The sequence below is a fragment of the Crotalus tigris genome, unplaced genomic scaffold (assembly GCF_016545835.1).
Source record: "Crotalus tigris isolate CLP2741 ecotype Arizona unplaced genomic scaffold, ASM1654583v1 scf7180000018308.1980950, whole genome shotgun sequence".
Lineage (NCBI taxonomy): Eukaryota > Metazoa > Chordata > Lepidosauria > Squamata > Viperidae > Crotalus > Crotalus tigris.
Genome location: NW_024096936.1, coordinates 966,532 through 986,674, shown reverse-complemented (window position 1 = coordinate 986,674; position 20,143 = coordinate 966,532). Strand labels below are relative to the sequence as shown.

The window sequence follows — 20,143 nt, the reverse complement described above, 5'->3', positions numbered from 1 at the left end:
AACAAGAACAGTTGCCAGCAGTTTCATCAAGGTTTCTACTCAGAATTCTGTAACTGTACCTAAGGCCTTGCTTCCTAAGACTTTTGTTTATTCTCTTCTACCCACTGCCAACAGTATGTAGCAGTCTCCCTCATTCCAATGTAGGGAGCCAGTGTATCCCAGCCATCTTCTAAAGGGCTCATTCACTTCATTTCATATACGTCTCACCTTTCTGTTCTAGATAAAGGCTGTTAGCAAAATTAAAACAAAAACATAAACTTGACATGTTTAAATTAACACTAAAGCTGATACATAATTTAACATTAATATATAATAATTTAACGATTAAAAGCTTAGCAAAAAAAAGAGATGCATCTCCAGTATTCTTCCCAATACTGAACTTATGGAAGCCAAACTCAGTTTCCAAGAATGTGTACTCCATAATTGAAGAACAGTACAAGAAAAGGCTCTCTTGCATCTCAGAAAGATTAGCCTTTGATAGCAACAGCCACCTGCAAAGGGCCTCTTCTATAGAGATTAATAGCTGGACATATTCATAATGAAATAAGAGTTCCTTAGATAGTCAAGTTGTACGATCTTTTGCTTTTTAAAATTGAAGACTAACTGTGTTGTAGGAGTGATTTGGTTGACATCTGAGTACAATTCAAAGTGCTGGTCATTATCTTTAAAGTGCTACATGGTTCGACATTTTGATAATTTAGGGGCTTTCTGTTTCAAGTGAAATGTATCCATTCATCCAATGAACATGTCTAGATTTGGGATGTTGTTGGTTACTTCTGTGAGGTCTGGGAAGGGAAGCTCGTGAAAATGTTCTTTTTTACCATGTCCTCCATACTTAGGCAGCCTTCCATAAAGATTCAAAAGATATATTTCCCAAGAGCTTTTAAAAAGGTGGTTAAAATGGAATGTTCCAAAGAACATATGGTGTCCAATGTTGCCAGGGCTGGTTGTTATGACAGAGATTTATTATAGGTTTAATGGGAATGTGGGTTATTTGTGGTTTCATGATTTTATTGATATATGTAAACCACTGGGAATCCATGTGGAATCATTGGTATAGAATTAATATTGCAGGGTCTGGATTTCATTTCAGCCTGTTCCTACCACACACACAAACACAGTCTATTACTGAATTAGGCAATAGTCAAAGGAACCAATTATTCCTTGGAATTAAGAAGTAAGGAGCATCAGAGATTGGTACCATCAGGGTACTAAAGACATCCCACCCAATGCCTTACACTCATAAATGATGATTTTGAGGGACTAGAGGAAGTGCTGCTACCAAGACAAAGGTTAGATAAATCTAAGTTCAGGACACAACAATAACCTGAAAACATCTCAGGGAAGACCCTAATAAAGGGAGAGAGGAGGGAAGAACATTCAGACTTGCAAGATTCTATTACTGTAAACCTATAATTGGCCTGCATCATTTTAGTTTCCTAATCTAGTTTACCTTGGAGAGCTGTCACCAATCAGCAGCATAAGTGTTAAACAATCTTCTGGATATAGCCATAAAGGAACAGTGTCTCAAAGCCTAATCCCACCTAGCAATCTGAACAATTCCAAGGCCAATGTACTGAAAGTACCAAAAGATCCAGGGTATCTAACAGGGCTTCATTTTTATCCAATTTAATTGCAGATCCTCTATCAAGTCAACCATATTAGTTTTAATAGGGTGAACTAGAAATTCAGGTTAATGAGGGCAGATACGATATTGTTGCCATTACGGAAACATGGTGGGATGAAACCCACACATGGAACACACAGCTAGAGGATTTAAATTATTTAAAAGAAACAGACCAAATAAAAGAGGAGGTGGAGTTGCTCTCTATATAAGAAATAACTACATCTCCACAGAAATAGAGCACAACAATGATAAAAACTGTCTTGAATGCATTTGGGTCAATATAAAAGGGGGGGGGAAATGACATTGCCATAGGTGTATACTACAGACCACCCAACCAAACAGAGGAAACAGATGAAACAGCTAACTAAGGTATATAGGAAGCACATCACAATAGTAATGGGGGACTTTAACTACTCTGACATCAACTGGGAGACAAATTCCGCACCAAGTGGAAGATCAAAGAGGTTCCTGGCAAACCTAGCAGAAACTTTGTCTCCCAAAAAGTAGAGAAGGGAACTAGGGGATTAGCCATTTTGGATCTAATTCTCATTAACAGAGATGAAATGATAGAAGGTGTTGAAGCCATAGGAACCCTGGGAGGAAGTGATCATGCAATATTAGAATTCAACATTATAGAAACACAAGCAATAGAACACAGTCAAACTAGAGTCTTGGACTTCAAGAGAGCTAATTTCAATAAACTTAGAGTGGGCTTGGGAAGGATTCCATGGATGAGAATCCTCAAGGGGAAAACAACTCAAGAAGCTTGGGAAATTTTGAAAAATGAGATAATAAAAGCACAGTCTAGCACAATACCAACAGAGAGGAAAAACAACAGCTCTCAAAAGAAACCAGCATGGCTGCGTAAAGAACTCTCTGACAAATTGAAAGATAAAAAGGACAAGTATAGAAAGTGGAAAGAGGGGAACATAACTAAGTCAGAATATCAGCAAATAGCCCGAGCCTGCAAAGATGAAGTGAAGAAAGCCAAGGCTCAAAATGAACTAAGGCTTGCGACCAAAGTCAAAAATAACAAAAAAAGCTTCTTTCAACATGTAAAAAACAAGAAAAAAGTGAAGGAAATGATTGGTCCATTAGTGGGTAGAAGTGGCAAGAAGGTGACAAGCAACAGGGAGAAAGCAGAACTATTTAACTCGTTTTTTGCATCTGTCTTTACACAAAGGGAAAAAACAATCCAACCTATCAATAGCAGTACCATAAAAAACAGATTAGAAACACAAGTTAAGATAGGCAAGAAAATGGTAAGTGAGCACTTGTCCAGCCTAGACAAGTTCAAATCACCAGGACCAGATGGATTACACCCCAAGATTCTCAAGGAACTGGCAGATGTGATCTCGGAACCACTTAACTATATTTTTCAAAGATCCTGGAGCACTGGGGAACTACCAGAGGACTGGAAAAGAGCTGATGTAGTTCCCATCCTCAAAAAAGGAAAAAAAATGGATCCAGGAAATTACAGACCTATCAGCCTGACCTCAATACCTGGGAAGATCCTGGAAAAGATAATCAAACAACGAATCAACGAACACCTAGAGGCAAACAAAGTCATTACTAAAAGCCAACATGGGTTTGTCAAAAATAGATCATGCCAGACAAATCTTATTGCATTCTTTGACCAAGTGGCAAAATTAGTGGTTCAGAGGAATGCTGTGGACATAATTTACTTGGACTTCAGTAAGGCATTTGATAAAGTAGATCACAACCTACTACTTGATAAGATAGAAAAATGTGGGTTAGACAGCATCACCACAAGATGGATCCGTAGCTGGCTGATCGGCCGTACTCAGCGAGTGGTCCTCAATGGAACTGCATCTATATGGAGGGAAGTGTGTAGTGGGGTGGCCCAGGGCTCTGTTCTGGGCCCAGTACTCTTCAACATCTTCATCAACGATTTGGATGAAGGGATAGATGGGGAACTCATCAAATTTGCAGATGACACCAAGCTGGCAGGAATAGCCAACACTCCAGAAGACAGGCTTAAGATACAGAAGGATCTGGACAGACTTGAACACTGGGCACTAACTAACAAAATGAAATTCAATGGTGAAAAAAGCAAGGTTCTACATTTAGGCAAGAAAAACCAAATGCACAAGTACAGCATAGGTGGCACCATGCTCAATAGTAGTAACTGTGAGAGGGACCTCGGAGTCCTAGTAGACAATCACCTAAATATGAGCCAGCAGTGTGCTGCAGCTGCCAAAAAGGCCAACACAGTGCTAGGCTGCATTAACAGAGGGATAGAATCAAGATCACGTGAAGTATTAATACCACTCTTCAATGCCTTGGTAAGGCCACACTTGGAATACTGCATCCAGTTTTGGTCACCACGATGTAAAAAAGATGTTGAGACTCTAGAAAGAGTACAGAGAAGAGCAACAAAGATGATTAGGGGACTGGAGGCTAAAACATATAAGGAACGGTTGCTAGAATTGGGTTTGTCTAGTTTAACGAAGAGAAGGACAAGGGGGGACATGATAGCAGTATTCCAATATCTCAGGGGCTGCCATAAAGAAGAGGGAATTAAGCTATTTTCCAAAGCACCTGAAGGCAGGACAAGAAGCAACGGGTGGAAACTAATCAAGGAGAGAAGCAACCTAGAACTAAGGAGAAACTTCCTGACAGTGAGAACAATTAATAAGTGGAACAGCCTGCCTCCAGAAGCAGTAAATGCTCCAACACTGGAAGTTTTTAAGAAGAGACTGGACAGCCATTTGTCCGAAATGGTGTAGGGTTTCCTGCCTGAGCAGGGGGTTGGACTAGATGACCTCCAAGGTCCCTTCCAACTTTACTACTATTACTAATACTCAGTACTGTCACCATTTAACTAAGCCATGTAATGGTTTCTCCTCAGCCTCCACAAATGGAGAGTGTAGGTGAATCATAGAGAAGATCAGAAGAAGGAAACCATTAGCTAGTTATTTTTGTGTTGGTGATGGAGGATGTCATTCTAGACAATATATCAAGATAAAATGTGTAATGAGGAAGAGGTCTGTGGATTGGTTGCAATATTTGGTCAGCTTGGAGGCATATAAAGACAATCATGTTGCTTGGAATAATTGGCAAGCATTGATTTTTTTCCCCCTTGTAGTGAGGAGATAGAACATATGATATGAATATCAGCATAGCTATGAAAGTTATGAATATGGCTACCAAAATGCCACTGATATAATCCATTGTGTCAATGGGATAATCAAGTGCAGTAAAATAGTCATGTGGAAGGACTGTGTATGTTATCTTTATCAAACTTGGACTATGTCAGGTCCACAAATAGGGTGATGTGTGAACATATTTCATTTTGAATCATTGCAAGCAGTTGTATATTAACAGTTGCTTAAGAAACTGTATGTTTGATTTCTATATAGAAGCTGAAGTTTGGTTTACAGTGTTTGATGAGTTTGGTGGCATTGGTTCTCTTCTTCCACCTGCCCTCCCACCCTCCACTTTTTTTTTCATAGGCCATAATATGGATAATAGATTCCTTTCTTTTTTTAGACAGACATTGTGGGGGTGAGCTTGGAGAGTTTACTGGATACATTGAGTCCCCAAACTATCCTGGAAATTATCCTGCAAACATTGAGTGCACTTGGACCATAAATCCACCTCCTAAGCGCCGTATTTTGATTGTGGTTCCAGAAATATTTTTACCAATAGAAGATGAATGTGGAGACTACTTGGTGATGAGAAAAAGCTGTAAGTTAAAATTAAGTAGATTTTGTTTCTCTGGATTTCTGTGTCAGGTGGAGCTCTATATAAAGTAACTTAAAAGAGTTACGCTCTGTTTATAGGCTTGCATATACTAACGCTTAGGTGAATAAAGGAGCATGGACCCAAAGTCTGGAAATTCTATTGTTTTATTTTCCTTGGGCTGATCTCTTCGGTATAAAAGTAATGCTTTCATTGGGAGAAAGAGGTACAAATGATATTAATGCCTTGTAGGTGGGAAAAGCTCCTTTATACAGTTTTGAACACTACAGGTAGTCCTTGAGTTACGAATCCATTCCATTCATAACTCGAGGATTCACAGGAGTGAATGTGTACCTTGAATGTGATCGCTCCCTAAATGAATGCGCGGTTTGTTAAGTGCACATGAGGTATGTCAGGGTGGGGCCATGGAGGGCCTAGTGATGGAACAGGCCACCTGCTTCAGACCTCCCAAGGCCTCCTTTGACCCACTGAGATAACTTATGCTCCCCACAACTGCTTCCCCCTCATCCTGTCACGACAGGCCACTTACTTTGTGAAGATATAGTGAGCTGTCCCCTCTCCAGCCTTTCTGCCACACGAGATCATGGACCCCAGAAGCTTCCAGTCTCGGTACTCAAAATGTTTGCAAACTGATGGGAAGCTTTGGGTTAGCGACATTGCTACTTCAAAGCATCTGACTCTTTGGGTGCCGAGACTGGAAGCTTCTGGGGGCTGTGATTTCGTGGGACTTCAGGCATCCAGTCTTCACACAAAGTGTGCTTGAGGAAAGGCCTTTGCCGTTGAGAACCATGTCCCGGTTTGATGCATGCGTCACTTTCGGCCTGCGTTCTTGGCAGCAAAGACCTTGAGGAAAGGCCTTTGCCGCCAAAAACAGAGTCTCAACTTGATATGAGCGTCGCTCCTGGCCTGCATTCTCAGCAGCTAATGCCTTGAGAAAAGGCCTTCGCTGCCAAGAACAAAGGCCAGGAGTGATGCACGCATCAAGCCGGGGCTCCGTTCTTGGCGGCAAAGGCTTTTTGCAAAGATGGCAAAAGGCTTTGCAAACGGGGGGAAGGAGGCTTTAATGTTTCACCCTTCCCTCCATTTACAAAGCCTTTTGCTGCAAATCTCGTCCAGGCTTCCGTTTGCAGAGAACAGTGTAGTAATGTGTTGTGAAACATGATTTTTATTTTTATTTTTGTGGAGATTCTTTCCTAGATCTTTTCCCACAACAGACTACAAAACTCTTATTTTGGAAATGTTGGGGAGAGTTTGACAGTAGCTTAAAATGCACCAAAATGCTTTCATACTATGTTGAGAGCAGTAGTGACAAGTATTGTGTACATTATAATGAAATTGAAAAACGAACACCTTTGAAACAACAGCCTCCACTATTCTGGCACCATATAACTCTACTTTGATTACTGTCCCAGAATACTCAGTTCTTAGCTTGGTTGCATCAGGAAAACACTTTACTAAAGCAGATTTCAGTAGATAAACATAGTGACTACAAATAGCAGTCATCTTCTGCTTTTCACTAGAGGAGACTTTGGCAACAGGATAACTGATAGGATAACTTTCTTTGGGGAAAACTAATATTGGGGTAATAGTAGGACCTTATGGGAAATAATGCATAATATAACTCTGATATCTGCCTTTGTACATTTTGTTTGCCAGCTTCCTCCAATTCTGTGACCACATATGAAACCTGCCAAACTTATGAACGCCCTATAGCTTTCACTTCCAGGTCCAAAAAGCTCTGGATCCAGTTCAAATCAAATGAAGGAAATAGTGCAAAAGGATTCCAGGTCCCTTATGTAACCTATGATGGTAAGCCAAGAAAGTTTAAATATGGGCATTTTATTTTTGTTATTTATATTTCTGCACTTCTATAAATGAAAAAGATAGAAAGAGAAGATCTCAAGAAGATGAATAGGTAGTGAGCAGTTATTTAGCACCTGAACTTTCCAATATGCGAAACTGTTGCTTGCTGTACTCACAGATCATGCTAAATCATAAGTGATTTACTGATTTGGCCTACTATATATTGTGATCCCAGTCACTGTGGTTTGTAAATTGTAGTTTATGGCTAAGTCAACAAATCCATGATTGAATTAATCATGTCTGAGCACAATATATGAATCCAATCATAAGATAAATAGTTTAGAAAATATTAGCAATCATTGTGTTACCTGATGTTTGAACTGTTCATCGATCTTTATAGATTGAAAGTCAGTCTTGAAAGAGGTTAACCTGGAATATAGATATACTGTATAGTCTCCTTTATTTGGGGGAAGTATATTTTGTTTATCTGAGAATACAGAATTAGAATTCCTGGATAGAAAATGGCAGTGTTTGCATTAATGCAGCTTAAGGCTTTAATAAAGAACTTTTATGAAAAAAATGTGTTTGACTTGACAGATGGTTTTCTTAAATCATGCCACGTCTTACTAGTCAGCTATGGCAGGATGCATCATTTCTGCACAAAATGATGTAGCATTAACTGTATCTGATCAGAGAAATTGTTACGGTATTTAGGACTATGATAGTAAGGCATATGCTGTAGCTGTTTTCAGAAAAAGTTATGAATCTTTCATTGGTTTTTGTATTTTACGTAATACATTTTTTACAAGATGTGTTCTGTGTAATATTATGACTTCTCTATTCCTCGATTACTCTGTTGTAGCTCAGATTATATTTTTAGATTTAGGAAGAGCTATCATATGTTTTCACTCAGCCCTGGGAAATTACTTTTTTCATAACTGTTCCAGTGGTTTCACACTTTCTGCTTTGAAGTTAAATTTGGGACTAATCAATATTTCAGGCAGAGACAAAGAGAACTAGCAGCTTTCTCTCCATATGATCTCTGGTCATTATTCCAAGTTAAACAGGAATTCCCTCAGGGTAATGACCATCCCCAAACAAATCTGGTTTGGGCATGATGAACTCCAAATGCCTGACATGTGTTTCTTTTAAAGAGCTAAATTTGGCTTTGCTATAATCAGTGGTAACTTTCTGATCTCAGTTTTCTGAGACAGCCTTTGTTCCAGAATTTTGGAACTGAGCTTGATATAATTCCCATAAAGAAAACACATTTGTGGAACTCACACGCTTGCAAAAGCTATTGAGTAATGGTTTTATTATATAAAGACAATGGAGAATAAGAATGTTGATAGTGGATATTTTTAATGCAGTAAGTATTAAGGAAAAAAGTTGTTGAAATGTTATACAAAGTAGAGTTTGTAAGAATACTCATGATTTGAACATAGTAGTATCAACCATTTACTATGGAAAATTTTGTTTCTGTTTTTTTATATAGTTCTCTTATTGAAATTATTTTGGAATATATTAAATCTTCAAATTATGGAAGTAAGCCTCTAATTTTGATTGTACATTACAAAAAAATCTATAACAACCCTGGTATGCTTTTAAATTGCTTTACATGTTTAAATGTAAATGATCTGTTTTTGCCTAAAGAGAATAGTTTTGACTCTTTAACAAGTAAGCAAGATTAATGCTGCTTTGTGTATTCTTAATAGAGGATTATCAGGAGCTAATAGAAGATATAGTCAGAGATGGTAGACTTTATGCATCAGAAAATCACCAAGAGATCCTTAAGGTAATCTTATTTCTAACCTTGCCTGAAAGAAAATAGGAATTAAGCTTTTTCATAGTCAAAAGATTTATGCTGTTACTCATGATCTGTGAAGTGCAATGAGTTGGCACTGTATTAATACATTCTTGTGACAGAGAGAAGTGGGTACCAACATAGGAAGGTAGGTATATCTTTCTAACAAGAAGAGCTATCTGTTACTATTATTATAATTATTGTATATTATACATATATTGCCTTGACACTCTGGAATTCTTGAGTAGCTAGTTGAGGCAGTGCTGATTAAAAGTACATTATAATTTGAAGCAAAAAAACAAAAGTGGTTTCTTTATTCATGTGGCCCTGAGACTATACAGGTAGTTCTTGACTTACGACTACAACTGAGCCCTAAGTTTCCTTTTGCTAAGAGAGACAGTTGTTAAATGTGAGTTTTGCTCTATTTTACGATTTTTCTTACCATAGTTGTTAAATCAGTCATGCATTTATTAAATTAGTAATACTTTTGTTAAGTGAACCGGGCTTCCCCATTGACTTTGCTTGTCAGAAGGGGAATCACATGACCACGGGACACCGCAACCATTATAAATACATACCAGTTGCCAAGGGTCCGAATTCTGATCCTGTGCCCAAAAGGATGCTGCAATGGTTGTAAGTGTGAAAAATGGTCATGAGTTACTTTTTTCAATCCCATTGTAACTTCATACGGTCACTAAATGAACTGTTGTAAGCCGAGGACTATCTGTATATAGTTACGGAGGGAGTGGAAAATTTCAGAGTAAAAAGTACTGTTTCCAGCTTATGAAGTGGTAAAGACAATAGAAAACTTTGATCTTAACATTGCACATTCTCTCTTCCCCAACCTATGCCTTAGGATTCCATCCATACTGGCTTGGGCTTCTAAACAAAAGGCAGGATCTAAATTTGACATAAATAAAAGTAACAGGGCATCACCTGGCTAAAAGTCCTTTTCTGACTTTTAATTTACTATATTAAATTATGCTTTTGTCTTATTGTTTATTTCAAGTCATCATCAAATGATTAAAAATATTGACCTTATTCTTTCAGGATAAGAAGCTGATAAAGGCATTGTTTGATGTCTTAGCCCACCCACAGAATTACTTTAAGTATACAGCACAAGAATCTAGGGAAATGTTTCCAAGATCTTTCATTCGACTGTTGCGTTCTAAGGTCTCCAGATTTTTGAGACCTTACAAATAATGTATATTACATTTTTTAAAAAAACTTTAAGAATTCTTAATTGTACAGGCTTCTGTTATATTCTTTTTTATAGGGCAGTCTGGAAAAAACTGACAAGCCAATTGTATACAACATGTATATTTTAAATTAAAAATGTAATTATTTCAGTCCATGGAGGTTTTTCTCTTGTCTCATAACCCACTGGATGACTGTCTATTTTAGAAAAGTTGTGCAATTGTCTTGGAAGTGATGCAGTGATAACTAATCATGATTAATGTGAATATTTTAATTTTAAAATTTCATGATGGCAGCAGTTTAAAAGAGTTGAGTCCATCATTTTGGAAATGTCCAAGCAGTCCACTTTGGAATTTCAGAGATGATGAAGACAACACAGGCTTAAATGTCAATGTGATATGAGAAAAGATTGGTTTTCAAAGTGTGATTTCAAAACAAACCAAAGCATGATGTGAGTCTTCTGCTTTTTAATTAAAAAGAAATAGTACAGTAGTTTTTTCAAGTGGAAAACTACTTTCAAGTGGATTTTAAAGTGAGAATGATAGTCATTCTTTTGTACAGAATCCTTTATTTCTCAATATTCTTGTAGCCAATTCAATATTTAACATTTGAGTTACCCTGGATGAAGAGTGAATATTTATGTTCTCAGACATTCCAATGCTAAGTGAATAAAAACTATGTGTAGGTGATGGGGGGAAGGCATAATTCTCTTGTTCATGTAAGAGGGCAAAGATATGTATTGATTATGACATTTCACTGTATAAATTTGTTAAGCTTATATTTAAAAATTACCTTTAAAAGGATAATTTAATTAAAGAAAATGCAGTAAATTTGTATGGCTCAGATAGGATTATGTTATGATGATATGCAGGAAAAAAAGCTCTGTAAGACAATCTACATTATTCCACACCTTCCTTAATTAGTTTCTCAGTGCTGTATGTAACTGTGTTCCTTTTTTTATATGCCACACAACTGTCCATAAATTAATGGCTGATTTTGTGACATGGGAAGTAATAATCTCCTTGTTTTCCACAAGAGGGCAGTATGTGGTACACATTTAATTGTAAATAAACAGTATCTTTTGTTTTATCCTTAATCAGCTTAAAAAACAGAGTAGTGTTCAAAAAGAGTGTGTAGCCATACATACGCAGAAACATAGAATGAATACAGGATGCCAGTTTCATCTGGCAATTAAATGCAGTTTTTAAGGCTTTTTCTTCAGATTCACTGTTAAAATGCTCTCTGATTAGAAAAAACAAGAGTTTTCCTTACACAGAATATCAAAAATAAAGGTTATTGTGAATATCAGGGTGAGGCCAGTATGTAAGAGAATCTGTCATATTCCAGACTATTAATTGGCTTTCCTAATATTGCAGACTAGATGATCTGCGTAGTTTCTTCTAATTCCATAATTTATTTGTTTACACATAAATATATATATGTATATACATACAACTTATATGCCACCCGCCTCCCAATACCTCTGGGCAGCTTACAATTAAAAGTAAAAAAGAAAAGAGAAAAAAGAAGGAATACTCCTAAAACATCATATAACCAACATCCCACTTCCTCCCCCCCCCCATCTAGCAGTGACTCAACCTTTGCTTTGCCCTAGCCTGAGATCTTTAATAGCTTCTTGAACATTACTTTTTAATTCTATGATTCTAGATTAACTGATGGCAAATGCATGTTGCATCAGTTATTGTTGCTTAGTGCTATTCGTACTATGAATGTGTAGAATGTTCCTCCAGCCATCTCATAATCAGTAGACAGCTTACCTAAGATAATTACAGTATTGGAACAAACACAGGGTTCAGACATATTAAAATAGGAATATAAGATTCTAAGCGTACCATTTGGATGGTCCATTCTTACATATCAATATACTTATAGTGTTCCAATTTTTCTTGAAGATTGGTTTGAAATTTGGAAGCCTTCAAAAGCTAACCAGATCCATCCATATCTTCTCTAATCTTTGAGCATCCTTACTTCAAGTATGTCTTATGGGTCTAAAGGAATTCATAGATTCAGAAATTAATTCAGAAATGTATTTGTAGGAGGGAAAACTGCAAGTTCTGAAGAAATAGCAAACAGACTGGAAGATACTTGGATGTTCTGGCTATAGGTCATGAAGATCTTTCTGTAAAAGAGATGACTCACTGTTTTGAAAGGCTAAACATTAGCTCATCAGTCAACTCAACTGTCATCAAAATTTTACTCTAGATATTTTGTACACCACAGACTAAAAACTGAAAACACTCTGGGAATGTCACTTCAATTTAATTACTCAATATACAGCTTTAAAAGCTGCCCAGCTTTTAAAGATATCTGCAAAATTAAAAGAAGCAACAGTAAAAATTGTTTATATAGTATGTGCCATTTTATTCCAGTGGGACTAAAAGTTTGGTGGCGCCTCCCCGTTATCTCAGACTTCTGTTCCAAAATATTTGCAACTATCTCTGATACTGTTTCTGCAGTATTATACTCATTTTCTTTATTAAGCTTACTAACAAGCGAAGTGAGTTACAGTTCCTTTTTTATTTTATAAATGGTAATATTATCAGCTATTCTTAGTGGAAAATGGGAAAAGCTTTCCCCACTCAAAGCAGACTTTCAAAGGTTTTATATGTAAGACTTCTATATGGACAGTGAGAACTAAACACTTAACTATTTGAACAATCCTTGAAAGCATTAATGGATAATTAATTCAGATTGTAATCATTGGAAGATTTAATTGGAATATAGAAAGTAGATATTACTTTGCCAATATTCCATTTCTGTTGTTGGTATTATTTGCTGCCAAATGTTGATTAATGAGATATGTAAGATGATGTGTAAAATATAAACATTTTTTATGTCTATATATCAGGTCTTCTGATTTTTTTTAAAGTTGTACATATGAATGATATAGCTAATATACGTAATCCTTTGATCCCATCATTCAAATAAGTTCACAGGAGTAGCAATTTGCTTTTATCACTCAAATTAATTTATTTTCAGATTTAATCAGGTTACAGCCTGGAAATACTGATAATAGTCAGTTTGAATATTATTAGCCAACCTGCTTTTCATATATACAACTGTCCATTTTTTGTGTCTGCATGTATCACTTTATTTAAGAGGTAATTTATACAGTACTAAGCATTGAAAGCAGAAAAGTTAAAAGTTCAATGTGTAGTCCATACTTATTTTACCACTCTGTTGTGGAATATCTTCCAATGTCTGGGCAGTTCTAGAGGAATAAGCTAAGCCCTGAATTGGAATTATTCAGTTATGCAGCTTTTCTCATCATATTTATAGATAATGGACAGACCCACTCTTGTTTGTGATTTCATTAATGTGAGAAGGCTGTCTGCTTGGTGTTTTGCTTCCTTCTAGATAGAAGGGGTACAAATTTGACTTGCCAGACTTAAAAGCTAGCCCTATAAGTGTATGTTTAATAGTGGTTGAAACTGTAGGACATCACAGGTGATGTTTATAGATAAACTCCCATTAAAGACACCAAAAGTACTTTTCTCCAGGTTACTTGGAAAATCTTAAATGCACTCAAGCAAACACTTCCACAGAACTTTCTTTCATTTCAGTGAGGATCAAGTGGTCAAGAAAAATACGTAAAACGCTGCAGATTTCCACACTGATAAAATATTAATGACTTAGTTAATAGTAGGGCTTCATAAATTGCTGTCATTCTTGGCAACGGTACATTTCACAACAAACGCACTAGTGATAGAAATTACTTAAAAGAAATTTAAAATAGTTCTCTTCATAAAGTTTTTAACTTCCTGTTTCCAAGGAGACCAGTTGTGATAGACATGGGAAGCACTAAACTGCTTATTAAAGTTTTATTTTCTGACTAAATAAATAAGAGTGATCGGATAGAATTTCTTCCTAAAATTTGGTTAACTGTTGCTCTTTTCAGAAAGAAAGTCAGAGGAACTGAAAGTTCATTGCCAAGAGAGTGGCACAAAAAAAGCAACCTCTTATTTCCAGCTTAAATACATAGGTTACAAAGTGTTATTTGTTTTAATGTGGAACCAATTCATATTATTTTATTGCTAAAGAACATTCCCAAAAAAGTTAGAATGATATTCACCAATTATTATTTCAACTTGTGGAAAGTTAAAGGGGAATCACCCAATTTTTACTTACCTTTGCCATCAAAATGATGTTGCAAAAAGAATAGTAAAGTTACTACCTCAACCCCCGCCCACCGCCCTTTTACAAAGCCTGCAGTAACAGCAAATGCTTTTCAGAAAAAAGAGTGGAAAATAGAAATAAAAATGTAGGCTGCATTTCCACTTCTCAAGCTCCTCAGAATTAAATAACTGTTTCCAAAATTTGAGAGAGTTTTAAAAGCATTTGTGATTCAGTGGCTGAGGGGCCAGATGGAGATAAAATGCTTCTGCAAAAATGAGAACAGATTTATACTTTTATGCTTTCTCCTATAATTTTTTTAAGTGTTTCTAATGGACACACCTGCAATCCCTTTTTCACTAGCTACAAGTTACAAGTATATGTTGCACTGTTATGTGAAATTAGCATGTTGGCAAATAATTTGAGGCTGGATCATTTGCTTCCTGTTTGTGGAAACTTGTTGAAATTAATGAAGATACAAAATGCAATGAGCCTGTCTCCTTCCCACTCCCACTCGCCAGACGGCTTGTGGGGAAGAAGCTGCTCTTCATGTCATTGAAGGTATCGGAGCCAAATCTTGAGCCCAGAAATGGTATTTTCTGTTGAAATGACATATCAAATTTATATGCTTGGAATAAAATGATACTCTAGTGGGCATTACCTAAAAATCAGCAGAACAAGGCAAAAGCTATTGGAAGAAGCATCAGAGGTTCAAGTGAGATTAATTTTCTTCAAGGTTGCTTGACTCCTTAATAACTGAGTGGCTTATGAGGAAAAGAGAAAAAACTATATATATAGAAAAAACTTACAATTGACCAGAAGTCTATGCATGACCAGTAAAACCCCTAACCCATGGGATTCTGCAACCACCCAATCCAAGGCCTAGGACAGTAACCTCATTTTGAATGATTTTCGAAATGCTTTTAAGGTGAACCCAGATTGTAATGGGGTCCATATAATGCATCCAAAATCCTCTGGAGTTGAAGCCCAAACACCCCCTTCAGAAAAAGGTTAGAGATTGGACAAAAGTTATCCAGGATCATTGCACCCAGTGATCGACTCTTCAAGGCTGAGGGGACCACCTCCTCATGGAAACAGATGCCACCATTCTCTTTATTCTCTTATTTTCTAGGAGCATTTATGGTTCTTATTGTCAAATTTTCACTAAAAAAGTAAAATCTGGAAGTTCTTCAGGATGCAGTGTTTCTGCTCAAAGCGCAGGTGATGGCTCTGGCCAAGACGGGCCTTTGCACAGCTGTGTTGTGTACACCTTTACTGGACTTTTGCTGTGACATAGGTTTATAGAAATTGGGGCAAAATATGGAATGAAAGTATGCTTGGATTTATTTTAAGAGATAGTAAAGTTGATTATACTTCCTGGGGATGAAGGGAAAGGTTTCCTTTTCTGTTTTTTTCTGCACATTTTAATTTTTAATATATTTATTTTGTAGTTGTATAAGTTTTATTTGCATAATATGATCTAATAACATTATTGGAAAAACTATGTGTTGTGTGCCAGTTGTGCCAATTACTGGGCCAGGAGGATCTGCTTATGGTCACTCATGTCTTAATTGTCCAATTATTGCAAAGTGCTATACAGGAGGCTGCCCTAGAAAACCATCTAGAAGCTTCAGTTGGTCCAGAATGCAGTGACATAGGTAGTTATGGGCGCATCTAATTACGCCCATGTAACACTGTGAACAGTTCTGGCTTTCAATAAGCTTCCAGGTGCAATTCAAAAGTGAGAGTTATTACCTTTAAAGCCCCACATAATATAGGACAGCGGTGGCAAACCTATGGCATGCGTGCCAGAGACGGCACTCAGAGCCCTCTCTGTGGGCACTTCTCTGAACTGCTGGTGGTGGGCTGAGGAGCCCCAGAGTGCACCGGTTGAGGGGCCGGCAGGCTGTGGCTGCCGAGAGACACTGTTGGCCCCCATGCGCTCGATGGCCTCTGTGTGCGGGGGCCGATGGTGTCAGGCAGCAGCTGCCCCGGCTCCTACCTTGTCTTGCCCTGAGATAATGGCACCCCAACCCTGCCTCGCCTCACCCCACAGGACGAGCTTCCTACCCACCACCCCACCTGCCAGAGACCCTCCTGGATCTCCCCCAACCCTGCCTGGCCCCCACTGGCGTCTCTCCCCATGAGCAACATCGAGGTGACCACGCCCACCTTGGCCACTCCCATCTAGTCTACCATGACAACCACAGCCATGCCCACCCAGTAGGTCACACCCACCTGGCACCCGGCAATAAATAAGTGGGTTTTGAGTTGCAGTTTGGGCACTCAGTCTCTAAATGGTTCGCCATCACTGGTATAGGACCAGGTTACTTGAGGGACCATCTTTTTCCAAGAACATCTGCCCATCCCATAAGCTCCCACAGAGAGGGCATGCTCCAAATCAGATCATCATAAGTATTGATTGAAGATAAGTTAACTTGAGGTTGTAGCACTGAAGCATTTTATAAATTCTCTAGTGAGTGAAAAATGAAGTAAACAGTCCTTAAACAGACGTTTATTAAACATGGCTTTCCTCCAAAAGGAACCAACCAGACATTGCATTTTGTCTAATGAGCGGGCAGTATTTTTTATTAAATATAACATCAATATTTGATTTTCTTACCTAGTTCAGAAAAAATGTACTTTTTAAAATCAAGATCAGATCTAGGACGCTATAATCTGGAGACCTATTCCAGTAAGAGTTCCTAGATCCTGCTTTTTCTTTTCTCTCTAATGCCTAGGCCAAGGATAGGCAACCTTGTCTCTTTTATGACTCGTGGACTTCAACTCCCAGCCATGCTGGCTCAGGAATTCTGGGAATTGAAGTCCACAAGTCATAAAAGAGACAAGGTTGCCTACCCCTGGCCTAGGAGAATGTGCTTTCTTCCAGCATTTGTTCTCATTTGCTTTGCTTTCTCTTCCCTTTCTTTGATAAGCAGAGAGATCCTGCTTGCTTGGTCATCATCTTATCCACTTATTGACTCCTCCCTCTTCTAGGAAGCCCCAGCCCAACTTCCCTGGCAGCCTTCACTTCCCTGCAATCCTTGCTCAGAGAGCCTGACACTGCCTTATCTGAGATATTTGGCTTGGGGCCAAGAGGTCTTTCTAGATCAGTGGTTCTCAACCTTTCTAATGCTGCAACCCCATAATACAGTTCCCCATGTTGTGGTGACCCCCCAACCACTTATACATCACCGGGTGCCAGGGGCGTGGCCAAAGAAAAGGGGAAAAAATGGCGGACAGCCTTGTTTGGCGACCCCCGTGAAATGGTCGTTCGACCCCAAATGGGGTCCCGACCCACAGGTTGAGAACCACTGTTCTAGATGCTTGTTTCATATAGTCATCATATCTGCTTGAATCAGAGTTTCTATTAGCAAGTTCAAGGTTTCTACCACAGCACTTTCTTTAGACAAAATGGCATAATTGCTGAAAGGAAAGATTTGTTCCTCTTTAGTCTAGAGATGAAAGAAACAAACTAAAGCATCTTTATTTCAAAAATGGAGTAAGTGCCAAACATCTCCCAAGGGGAAAAACAGGTTGCTTCTTTCTCCAGAATTTGTTTATAAATAATTCATCAACTAACAACTGACTGTTCTACAAGGAGAAAAAACAAACAGGAAAAATAGCTTCTGGGTTGAAATTACTAAGCTATACATTCAGGGTTATTGTTCAGGATCAGATTACTTTTAATAAAGTAACAATAGCAGCCATAAGAGGGTGACTGGAAGTGCCACCTGATTTTTTTTTTCCTAACTACAAAATCATAGTTGCACAGCCTTAAAAATGTATATGATTTTAAGTCATTCTCCATTAGGATTCAAAATCTGTTGCACACATTTTATTTTTCTCTCTAGATAGCAATGTATATTTTAGGAAGAAACATTTTCAAAGACACTCTTCATTCCCTGCTGAAAAATTTATCTTTAATTCTAATGAGGCAGTCTATCCCATTACACAGTGAACTTGTTTCAAAACTGCATGCTAACTGTAATTCAATGTAAAAAGCAAGTTTGAGGAATCCTTCTTGGAAATAAACACACATACAAATCAGTAGTACTTTATTGCATCTTATCATAACATCCATAGCATCACTATGCTTAAAGGATCTGGTACATCTGGTGTAATTTAATTTAGACAGATATAGTCTAAATTAAAAGAGGAAACAGCGAATCTATATAGCAGACAGTTAGAAGCATGGAATGCAAGTAATTAGCAATAACACTTAGACTTACATACCACTTCATAGTGCTTTGCAGCTCTTTTTAAGTGGTTCGCAGAGTCAGCATATTTCCCCCAACAATCTGGGTCCTCAATTTACTGATCTTGGAAGGATGGAAGGTTCAACCCTGAGACAGTGAGGATTAAACTGCTAGCAGTGAGTAGAATTAGCCTGCAATACGGCATTCTAACAACTGCGCCACCATGGCTCATATTCAGCTGGCAGGAGAAAAGCCTTTTCTGCCATGGCTTCCACCCGCTGGAACATTGTGCCCCTCAAGGTGATATCCGCCCCCACCCTCTTGGCCTTCTGGAAAGGCATTAAAACCTGGTTTTGCTGTTTGACCTGGGGTCCCATTGAGGTTGTCCTATATAGGAGGTGGTTAGAGATTAAGACTCCACCTCCACATCCCCCCATTGGAAATTGGTTCCTTGCTTAGCTATCTTTATTAATTTTGTTAATATTTACCCTTTTAATGTTTTATATTATTATTTTTATCTTGTAAGTTGGGTAGATTCATTTGATGGCAAAATGGGTGGCATACATTTAATAAATAAGTATAATTTTAAAAACTCAGCACTTAAACAGAGCAGATAGCTTGAAGTTATGCAAAGATTGTGGGAAGATATGGTTAAAAATCCATGATGGATTTGAAAAGTTGCAAATAATTGTAGTCCAGATTTTGGACAGAAGGGCACTGCAGTTACAAATGATAACCATCTTAATCAAGGAAACATACTTCCCTTCCCCTCCTCAGAATTCATCCTTTTCCTGGATTGTTTCTGCTACATGTTGCTTTTCTTCTTATCTATTTGCTAAATAAACAGAAAACACTCCTGTCATTTATAGACATTTTGCACCATTATTTGGTCATCTACTTTGTTATATATTGCTAATTATATCAGTCATTGCACAGATAAACGTTCCATAGCTTGAACTCTTTGTGATCGACTACAATCCCTAGAATATGTAATGAGAATATTTATGCTTCTCAGGAGTAACAAGAGATTGTCACACAATTCATCTGGGATGCCTCAGTTGAGGGCTTCCAGAGGATGCATGGTGAAATAAAGATATCTTCATGAAGGTGGAGCTGATGACTGTGGCAAAGACCAGAGAACTGGGGAGAAGACAGGTTCCTTCAAACCTCTCTGGATAAGGTATGGGTGGGAGATTGCCCACATGTGCTCTGGATAGCTGCTTCTCAAGAAGAAATGCAGGACAGCTATGTTCCATAGGATTGAATGCTGAGAGATGACAGGATTAGCTATCTTGTTCACAACTGTGGTGGATCTTTTTTAGAGGACACTAAGTCCTCACTTTTTAATCATTTTCAGAAATTGCCTATTAACCATCTTAAAGCTATTAGAGACCTTTGAAATGACAGGTTTGAATAGTCATTGGGTGAGTTTAGCTTCAATAAAATAAAAATTAATTATAAACTTAAGAACCTGAAGTATCTGAAATAAAAAGCAAAAGCCAAATAGGATTTTGATCTAAGAAAGTTACAAATGGATTAAAGGTCTAGCTAAATTTGGATTATTGAATTTTATAAGATTTTTGCATTAACTATAAAATACAAATAGCTTTTTGTGGGAACAAGAGTGATTTTGACTATTGTGGTTCATAAAAA

General features: G+C 37.7%; 1 protein-coding gene across 5 annotated transcripts in view; it reads left to right on the top strand.

The window, feature by feature from the left end:
* Positions 1 to 19,616, top strand: part of SCUBE2 (signal peptide, CUB domain and EGF like domain containing 2) — a 64,662-nt gene extending 45,046 nt beyond the window's left edge. For 3 of the 5 annotated variants that reach the window (XM_039350232.1, XM_039350231.1, XM_039350235.1), the window contains 4 exons: positions 5,141 to 5,338; positions 7,010 to 7,162; positions 8,872 to 8,951; positions 10,011 to 12,982. In XM_039350232.1, the coding sequence (XP_039206166.1) occupies positions 5,141 to 5,338; positions 7,010 to 7,162; positions 8,872 to 8,951; positions 10,011 to 10,163 (584 nt within the window). In that variant the 3' untranslated portion in view covers positions 10,164 to 12,982. Of the gene's footprint in view, positions 1 to 5,140; positions 5,339 to 7,009; positions 7,163 to 8,871; positions 8,952 to 10,010; positions 12,983 to 19,505 lie in introns of those variants that run through there. The other 2 variants (XM_039350234.1, XM_039350233.1) reach the window with 2 other exon arrangements.
* The last annotated feature ends 527 nt before the right edge of the window (positions 19,617 to 20,143 follow it).